At 56.2% G+C, this 9691-nt stretch overlaps 1 protein-coding gene across 1 annotated transcript; it reads right to left on the minus strand.

Annotated features, from left to right (window-relative positions):
• Positions 1–5972: 5972 nt before the first annotated feature.
• ACTB (actin beta) lies at positions 5973–9359 on the minus strand. The gene is made up of 6 exons (XM_068968786.1): positions 9278–9359; positions 8423–8551; positions 8024–8263; positions 7139–7577; positions 6868–7049; positions 5973–6751 (listed from the first exon to the last, which is right to left on the minus strand). Exons 2-6 carry the CDS (start codon positions 8543–8545, stop codon positions 6608–6610), a joined length of 1128 nt encoding a protein of 375 aa, XP_068824887.1. The 5' UTR covers positions 8546–8551; positions 9278–9359; the 3' UTR covers positions 5973–6607.
• Positions 9360–9691: the final 332 nt, after the last annotated feature.

Consider the following 9691-nt stretch of genomic DNA (forward strand, 5'->3'; position numbering starts at 1 on the left):
GCAACTCCTGAAGCTCTGTGTCTAGAGCCTGTGCTAAAAATCCTGTGGACAAAAAGAACTGGATTTGAATGCTTGTTCCGACTTTCTCCTGGGTGACCTAAGCAAGTGTGTTTCTTGGGAGGAGGGTATCAGACTACAGCCAGCTGAGTGGCTTAAACAACAGAAGTCGTTCTCACACTTCTACAGGCTGGAAGTCGGAAATGGAAACGTTGACTGGACCATGCTCCTTCCAGAGGCTCAAGGGAAGAATCCTTCCTTGATTCTTTTTATGTTGTGGGGAGTTGCCAGCAATCCTTGGGCTTCTTGGAGGGCTCAGCAGTAAAGACTCTGCGTGTAATTCAGGAGCTGCAAAAGATGCAGGTTCAATCCCTGGGTTCAGAAGATCCCCCTGCAGGAGGGCAAGGCAACCCACTCCAGTATTCTTGCCTGGAGAATTCCACGGACAGTGAAGCCTGGTGAGCTATAGTCCACAGGGTCCCAAAGGGTCAGACACAACTGAAGCAACTTAGCACACACACACACCAGCAATTTTTGGAGTTCCTTGCCTGTAGCCACATATTCCAAGTTCTGCCTCTGGGGCCATCTTCCCTCTTTGCCTGTGTGTGTGTGTGTATCTCCTTTTTTTTTTTTTCACAGGATCTTACTTCCCTGATCAGGGATTGAACCTGCACCCTCAGCAGTGTAAGTGCCAAGTGCTAAGCAGTGGACTGCCAGAGAATTCCCTCTCCTCTTATAAAGACACCAGTCATGCTGGAGTTCAGATCCACCTTAGGCCAGGATGGCTTCATCTTAACTAATGGCGTCTGCTGAGACCTTGTTTGCAATAAGGTCATATTCTGTGATTCCAGGTGAACCTGAACCTTCGGGATACACCATTCAACCCAGTACGTCAAGTTTCACATCAAACGCTCTCTGGGCGTCATTTCCCTCCCACCTCACCAGGTGGAGCCAGTTAGCATCCAGTTAGTATCGAGAGCGCTCCGAGGGCAGACCTCCGCGGGGACAGGCACAAGTGAGTGCCTCGGAGAGCTCATGGTTTGGTCAGCCTTTAGGTACCACTCCAGACGCACATATTAATGGAGTCCCCGTCGTTTAACTGTGCAAGCCTCCATAGTGGAGCTCAACTCTGACCGAGGCAGGCGTGTGGGGGTTTCACAGGCCCAGACCCTCCTGACTGCCACGCCCCTTCCTTTTCTTCCTTTACAAGCCAGAATCAGGTTTGTTTCTGTCTGTGCCGGTGTGTTTATCTTCTTTCCACCACTGGCACAGGGCAGGGCAGCAGCAGGCCCTCAATCAACTTTGTCAAATCAATGATGAATTAAATATGATTATACAAGTACGTGTCCAGCAGAGAGGAGCCATTCAATACTTATAAGCTGGAACCATAGTAATTCTTACTCATCCTAGTGAGGAAGGCGCTCCATGTGTCCTGGGATCCCCAATTCCAAGGAACACTTGAGCTGGAAATCACTGAGTGTGGGCCTTAAGGAGACCGGGAGAGGGGCCTGCACTGACGCCTCACTGCTCCTATGCTGTCACAGGCCTTTCTGGGTTTGGGTGATACTTCCCTCAATAGCATCCACCAAGAAGTGCAGGTGAACGGATAAATGAGCACAGTCCATCGAAACCATGGAATATTGTTCAACACTCAAAGGAAATGAGCTATTGGGATTTGCCTTGTGGCCCAATGGGTAAAAACCCGCCTGCCAATGCAGGGGACATGGATTTGATCCCTGGTCTCGAAGATTCCACGTGCTGCGGAGCAACTCAGCCCAAGCGTCACAGCTCCTTGGTGTGTGCCCTAGATCCCTCAAGCCGTAACTGCTGAAGCCCGTGAGCCTAGAGCTCAGCAAGGAGCAGTGAGCAGCACCCTGAGACGCCTGCGCACTGCTAGAGAGAAGCCCCCGCTGTCCGCAACGAGAGAAAGCCCACGTGCTGCAACGCAGACCCAGTGCAGCCAAAAAGAAACAAAGCAGTGTATACACAGTTTTTTTTTAATCTGAAAAAAATAAAAAAGAATGAAATTAGCTATTAAGCTGCGAAAAGACATGGGGGAAACTTAAAGGCATATTACTGAGTGAAGAAGCCGATCAGGAAAGGCCACAGACGACATGACGTTCTGGAAAAGGCAGACGTTATGGAGACAATCAGAAGATCAGGAACGGCCAGGAGTTAAGGGCACCAGAAGAGGGCGGATAGGCCAAGCACAGAGGACTTTTAGGGCGGAATAGTGTACCGGCGGACATCTGTGCAAACCCCTACCAGGTAAACACCGAGAGTGAGCCCGAATGTGAAGTATGGGTGACGTGATGTGTCCGCGTAGGTTCATCAGTGGAGACAAAGGCACAGCCCTGCTGGGGGTGTTGATGGTGGAGGCTATGCAAGCAGCGGGCATATGGGAAATGGCTTCCGCTCAGTTCTCCTGTGAACCTAAAACTGCTCTACAAATTAAAGTCTCTTTATTTTTGAAATATGCATATCTGAGCTTCTCACTCCGGAAGACCCTCCTTCTGTCTCTGCCTGTGCCGCCCCTTCTGTTGGGCAGCTTTCACCCCAACTCTGACTCTGTTTCATTATCCTCCCAACATCCGTTCCGCAGAAAGCAGTCCTGTTCTCCTCCGTCACTGTCCTTCCAAGTATTCCTTGAAGGCATTTATCCCAGTGGATAATTAAAGAACTATCAGAATGAGTTTTTGGTCCACATCCGTCCTCCCACCAGGCCAGTGCCATCCACTAGAACTTTCTGTAAGGAGGAGAATGTTCCACAGTTGTGCTGACCAGGGGGCGCTTGGACTGCCACTTGTGCAACTGATAAACTGAATTCTTGATTGTAATTTTGTTGTTGTTCTGTCTCTAAGTCTCATCCAACTCTTTGCCACCCCATGGACTGCAGCATGCCAGGCTTCCCTGTCCATGCAATTCTCCAGGTAACAATACTCCAGTGGGTTGCCATTTCCTTCTCCAGGGGGATCTTCCTGGAACAGGGATTGAACCCACATCGCCTGCATCGGGCAGGAGGATTCTTTACCACTGAGCCACCAGGTAAGCCCACAATTGTAATTTGTTTAAATGTAAATAGCCACCTGTGGCTCGAGGCCCCCTCGGGGACAGTGGGGCAAGACTGGAAGTCCTCTGAGGGCAGGGACAATGTCAGGACATCACTACTGAACACCCCTTCCTCCAAAACTGTGTCAGTGCTCAAAATACAAGTTGAATGATCAGTAAGGTGAAGGAGTGAATGAAGCGTCAACCACTGGCAGGGGCTCTGAATGATCCCAGTCCCTGAGCCCCTTTGGCGACTCAAACCACCTGCCACTGGCCCCCTAGAGCTGCCCCACGACCTCAGTTCCCCCCAGAGATGACTGGCCTCCAACAGTGTCACCAGGGGCATGTGAGCCTCCCTCACCACTGGGCTCCAGGAAGACACATCAGGATGAAGGCAGTGACCTAAGGTTCTGAGCCCCTGCAACTTGCTAAGACTCCCCTCCCCTCAGGGCACCTGTTGGGGTACAGTTCCCTCCAGGCAGAGGGTGCTTCTGGGAGGAAGGACGTTCTGGGCGGTGAGAGATGGTTTCGGTTCCTTAAGGTGAAGCTCCGGTGTTCAGAGCGGCCTCACGGGGGAGCCAGCCACCTGGGAAAGCAGGGAGGAGACTCCAGGGTCAGAGTGGAGAAGCCCAAGATCAGAACAAGACAGCCATTTGGGGCCTGAACCTTGCCTTGTCTGGCCTGTTGATCTCTCAGGCTTTCCAGATGTCAGGGTCAAGTTCCAGCGTCCTCACTCATAAGGTGGGTGACCTGGGGCCGGTGTACCTGGCCTTGCTGAGACTCAGTTTTCTAACCTGTAGAATGCGTATAGGAGGAAGGTGGGAGGCAATCAGCACCCTCTGGCTTAATCTGGATGATCAGCCCAGCAGTGGGCCCTGGAGGGAAGGGGCGGCACCTGCAGGGTCAAATGTGTGTCTCCTTTCAAAGGGAAAGACTGAGGGGGCACCTGCTCACAAGCACCCTTCCTGCTGTTACTGACATCCCCATTTCTCAGATGGGCATGTAGACAGTAACACGATATTCCAGGGCCACATAGAAAAGACACGTAGCCCCAACCACCCTCTCATTCATCCCGGGCGTCTGTCCTCACTCAATCAGGGCCAATGCCTGAGACGCGCATGCCCACACTCCACTTCCCCAGGTGACTCCTGGCCAGCTCACACACCCCTCCCACAAGAAACGTGTCTGAAGAAACCTCCTACTCAAGAGCCATGGCCACTCCCACCCCCCATCAACCAGATTTACGGTCCTTTATTACTTTATTTGTTATTGGGAAAAGGCAAAATGATGACTGCTGCTCTTTTTGGTTACCTGTATTTATTTATTTTTTTTGCTTTGATGAGCTTGGATATATGGACGTGATAAATGGCCCCCATCTTCCCTGACCGACCCTGTGGTCTTCTTCACTCTCAGCCTCTGCACTTTTTTCTTCTCATTGCTGCTGGGCGCGGTGCGTTCCTGTTTATTCTATCTTCCCCAGTGAACAGGACACCTCATGAGGGTAGGGAACAGCTGGTTTCTCCACCGCAGTCCATTCTGGGGACAAATAGTGCTTGGAAGGAGGAAGGCAGGGAAGTAGGAAGAAAAGGGGCGGGGTAAGAGGAATTTCCAGACTGACGGCTCCTCCAGGGCTGGGTCTGTGTCCAAGGCATCAGCATACAGTAGGCGCCCAGCTCTTACCTGAGGAATGAATAAGCAGTCCAAGGTGGAAACTTAACTTGTATCTCCGATTCCAGGACTCACCACCACCCCAGAATTAGACCAGAAGAACTAACTAGAACTGACCCGACCCGGGAGGGACTTCCCTTCTCAGCCCTTGCTTTCTGAGCCTCTTGTCCTTGGCACCCTGCTCTTCCTCTGGGCCAGGTGAAAAAGGCGGTCTGGGATGCCCTGGAGAACAGGACCCCTTCTGGATGGGACGCTCTGCACCCGCTTGCTGTCTCATGTGCTGACCCAGCAAAACCTGCCTGGCGAGCCCAGGACTGTGGGCTCCTGTTTGGTTTTGGAAGCCATCAGTCCCCTTCCCAGTGCAAAGATAACCACCTTGCGCTCACATTTCTCCTGTTCCTCCAGACCTGGAGTTGACCACACCCCCTCAAGATGCTGGGCAAAAGTACATTCCTGAGGATCTGCAGTTTCTCCCCGAGATGGGAGGTGGTGGGTCATTCCGCCTCCAGGGGCCGCAACTCCTAGCGGAGTGCTGGAGGGACCCCCAGGTTCATGGTGGGGGGGACCCTTAAGGCCGCCTATCTGGATTGACTTGGGGGTCAGTTTCTGTGCCTCTCACTCCCTCTAGAGATAGGGGGCCCATCCCTCGTAGGGGAACCTTACCTCTTTTCCTCCGTGTCAGTGGGAGGCAGGCTGTAGCCCCACGACAGGGTCTTGGGAGAACTGGGTCAAACTGCCCTTGAAATTGGGAACCCACCAGTCCCAAGGACGGATCCAGACCTTGGCCAAATCCCCCCAGAGCCATCTCTGCCAACCCCAAAGCCCCTCACTCAAGTTGGGGTGGGGGCCCTGAGCACCTATAGGAAGATCCCCTCCTGCGGGAGTCACTCCAGGTGAATGGGCAGGTGTTACCCTTGGGCTCAGCCTCAGAGCCCCTAGCCAGCCTCAGGTTCTGAAGGTGAGGACGAAGTCTCTGACTTTGGAGGCCCCGCCCCCACTCCAAGAAGACAAAGTCACAAAGATCCCCACCCAATCTCGGAGGTGGGTATAAAGACCCCCCACTCCAGGGCTCCTGACTCTTCAAACATCTCAATATCAGAACCACTGAGAAACGGGGATACTAGGGCCAGGCCAGGGCATTTATCTCTAACAAACGTGAGAGGTTAGAATCCTTAACTCCTCCCCCATGACCCTCCAAGAACCCCCAGGGAAAGAGGTGTCTCAGCGAGGCCCCACCCTTGCCCCCAACACGCAACCACCACCAACCACAGGCCGTGTTTAATTGTGCACTTTATTTAACTGGTCTCAAGTCAGTGTGCAGGAAAGCCCTGACTGCCTCCGCACCTCAACCCGCTCCCAAGGGGACCAAAAGCCTTCATACATCTCAAGTTGGGGGACAAAAAAAGGGGGCCGTGATGGCTGACCATTCAAAATAAAACTAACAAAAAAACAAGTATTAAGGCGAAGATTAAAAACAAAACTTTTTTTGGAGTACATAATTTACACAAAAGCAATCACCTCCCCTGTGTGGACTCGGGTGAGGACTGGCCCCTTCTCCTTAGAGAGAAGGGGGGTGGCTTTTGGGAAGGCAAAGGACTTCCTATAACAATGCATCTCACAATATTTGGAATGACTATTTAAAAAAAAAAAAAAACCATGTACAATCAAAGTCCTCGGCCACATTGTAGAACTTTGGGGATGCTCGATCCAACCGACTGCTGTCGCCTTCACCGTTCCAGTTTTTAAATCCTGAGTCAAGCGCCAAAAAAAAAAAAAAAAAATCAAAAAATACAAAAAAAAAAAAAGAACAAATAAAGCCATGCCAATCTCATCTCGTTTTCTGCGCAAGTTAGGTTTTGTCAAGAGAAAGGGTGTAACGCAACTACCAGTCCGCCTAGAAGCATTTGCGGTGGACGATGGAGGGGCCGGACTCGTCGTACTCCTGCTTGCTGATCCACATCTGCTGGAAGGTGGACAGCGAGGCCAGGATGGAGCCACCAATCCACACGGAGTACTTGCGCTCAGGGGGCGCGATGATCTGGGGAGAGAGGAGGAAGCAGTGAGGGCCCCGGCGTCATCTCCCCGGTGACCATGGCACCGGCTGACAGCCACCACGCCCCTCAGCACCCCGTCCGCCTCCAGCTGGGCGCTCACCTTGATCTTCATCGTGCTGGGTGCCAGGGCAGTGATCTCTTTCTGCATCCTGTCTGCGATGCCAGGGTACATGGTGGTCCCGCCGGACAGCACCGTGTTGGCGTAGAGGTCCTTGCGGATGTCGACGTCACACTTCATGATGGAATTGAAGGTAGTTTCGTGAATGCCGCAGGATTCCATGCCTGGGGAGAGAGAGAAGGCAGACTTAGCCTCCAGTGTGGCCACAGGGTGACTTTCATGTGGAGTAGGCAGGGAGGGCCTTCTCACTCACCCAGGAAGGAAGGCTGGAAGAGAGCCTCAGGGCAGCGGAACCGCTCATTGCCGATGGTGATGACCTGCCCGTCCGGCAGCTCGTAGCTCTTCTCCAGGGAGGAGCTGGAGGCCGCGGTGGCCATCTCCTGCTCGAAGTCCAGGGCCACGTAGCAGAGCTTCTCCTTGATGTCACGGACGATTTCCCGCTCGGCCGTGGTGGTGAAGCTGTAGCCACGCTCCGTGAGGATCTTCATGAGGTAGTCCGTCAGGTCCCGGCCAGCCAGGTCCAGACGCAGGATGGCGTGGGGGAGGGCGTACCCCTCGTAGATGGGCACCGTGTGGGTGACCCCGTCACCGGAGTCCATCACGATGCCGGTGGTGCGGCCAGAGGCGTACAGGGACAGCACAGCCTGGATGGCCACGTACATGGCAGGGGTGTTGAAGGTCTCAAACATGATCTGTAGGGAGAGACGGGCCACGTCATACTTGGGACGCCACAAGGGGCAGTCAGGCCAGACTGGGGACATGCAGAAGAGTGCAAGGAACACGGCTAAGTGTGCTGGGGATCCCAGGATGGGGATTTACTTCAGAACGTATTGTGCACCTACTGAATACACACTCCAAGGCCGCTTGGCAGCAACCTCGGTTGGCTTTTATCACACGAGCCAGGGTTAGTACCTACACCCACAGCACTTTATGCTTTCAACACCTAGTCAGAAAGGCAAACACCAGAAAAAGATCCCATCTGGGGAAAAGCAAATAGAACCTGCAGAGTTCCAAAGGAGACTCAGCTCAGAGAAGAAAGTCCTAGGAAAATGGCAGAAGAGAGAGTAAGTGAGAAAGGGCGTGGCAAAGAAGGGCAAGAAAGGAGGGGCGCTGAGGCAAGGCCGGGCGGCCCACTGACCTGGGTCATCTTCTCACGGTTGGCCTTGGGGTTCAGGGGGGCCTCGGTCAGCAGCACGGGGTGCTCCTCAGGGGCCACACGCAGCTCGTTGTAGAAGGTGTGGTGCCAGATCTTCTCCATGTCGTCCCAGTTGGTGACGATGCCGTGCTCAATGGGGTACTTGAGGGTCAGGATGCCTCTCTTGCTCTGAGCCTCATCCCCCACGTAGGAGTCCTTCTGCCCCATGCCCACCATTACGCCCTGCGGGGAGAGGAGCGAGGAGGCGCCTTCAGCTCTGGCCAAGTCCCACCGACCCCCCCACCCAGAAAACCAAAAAGGCCTCCCTCCCCCCTCCTCCCCGCCAGCTCCGAAGAGCCCAGGACCCACCCACTAAGCCAGACCCCCAGGTTGGGGCCATACCTGGTGCCGGGGGCGCCCCACGATGGAAGGGAAGACGGCCCGGGGAGCATCGTCGCCCGCGAAGCCGGCCTTGCACATGCCGGAGCCGTTGTCGACCACGAGCGCAGCAATATCATCATCCATGGCGAACTGTGGGGACAACCAGGGGGTGAGCCGGCGTGTAGGAGGGTGTCGGGCGCGGCCGCCCCCGCCCTACCCACTTCCGGCGCAGCGCGCCTTCGAGCCGCTAGGGGGCGCCGGCGCGCGCGCCCAGATTAGGGACAAAGGAAGCCGGGCGGCCGCGTTATTACCATAAAAGGCAAACGCGGGTTGGAGGCGGCCCCCGCGGCGCGCGGCAGGAAGCCAGGCCTCCGCCCCCTACCCACCCGGCGCCAGCCCCGCCCCGCCCCGCCAGCGCCACTCGGCCGGCGCGCGGCGGCGGCCACGCCCGCCAGGCGGCCGGCGGCGCCGGGAGGAAGTGCGCGCAGGCGCTCTCGCGCGGCGGCGGCCCCACCCCTTCCGGCCGGCCGCCCCGCCCTCACTTCCCGAACCTAGCGCGCAGGCGCACGAGTGTCCCCCAGCCCCCACTCCGCCGGGCCGCGCCGCCGCGCCCACCCTCCCTCCCCGCGGCCGCCTCGGGATCACCCTGGAGAAGCAAAGCCGCCCGCTCGCGGACAGAGATCCAGGGCGTCCCCGGCCGCGATGGAGCGCGCCCCGAGCGCAGCTCCGGCCCAGAGCGAGAGGAGCGTAGAAGCCCGCTCTCTCCAGCCCGGCGGCCGTCCACGGGAGCCAGGATGCCGGGGGAGCCCTCCTGCCCGCAGGAGGCGCCGGCCCCCCGGCGCAGCAGCGGCCCGGCCGGCGCTGGGGGCCTCTTACCTGGTTGCGGTGTCGACCGGCGGCGAAGGCGGAGCGGCGAAGGCGAGAGGCCTGTGCTGGCGGGGCGGACGCGGTCTCGGCGGTGGCTGCGCCTCGCGCCGCCGGGTTATATAGGGCGCCGCTGCGGCCGCTCGAGCCATAAAAGGCAACTTTCGAAACGGCGGGCGCTGATTGGCCCCGCGCCGCTCACTCACCGGCCTCGCCGCACAGTGCAGCATTTTTTTTTTTCTTTAACCCCCCCTCTCCCCTCCTTTTGCAAAAAAAAAAGAAAGCGATGGACTGGGAGAGAGCGAGAGCGAGATTGAGGAAGACGAGGGAGAGAGTTTTGGCGTTGGCCGCGCTGGGGTGCTGGGCGGCCCCACGGGCAGGGGCTGCGAGCCCCAGGCCGCCGCCCTGCCAGGCAGTTGCCCCGGG

Source organism: Capricornis sumatraensis, chromosome 3, assembly GCF_032405125.1.
Source record: "Capricornis sumatraensis isolate serow.1 chromosome 3, serow.2, whole genome shotgun sequence".
Taxonomy (NCBI): domain Eukaryota; kingdom Metazoa; phylum Chordata; class Mammalia; order Artiodactyla; family Bovidae; genus Capricornis; species Capricornis sumatraensis.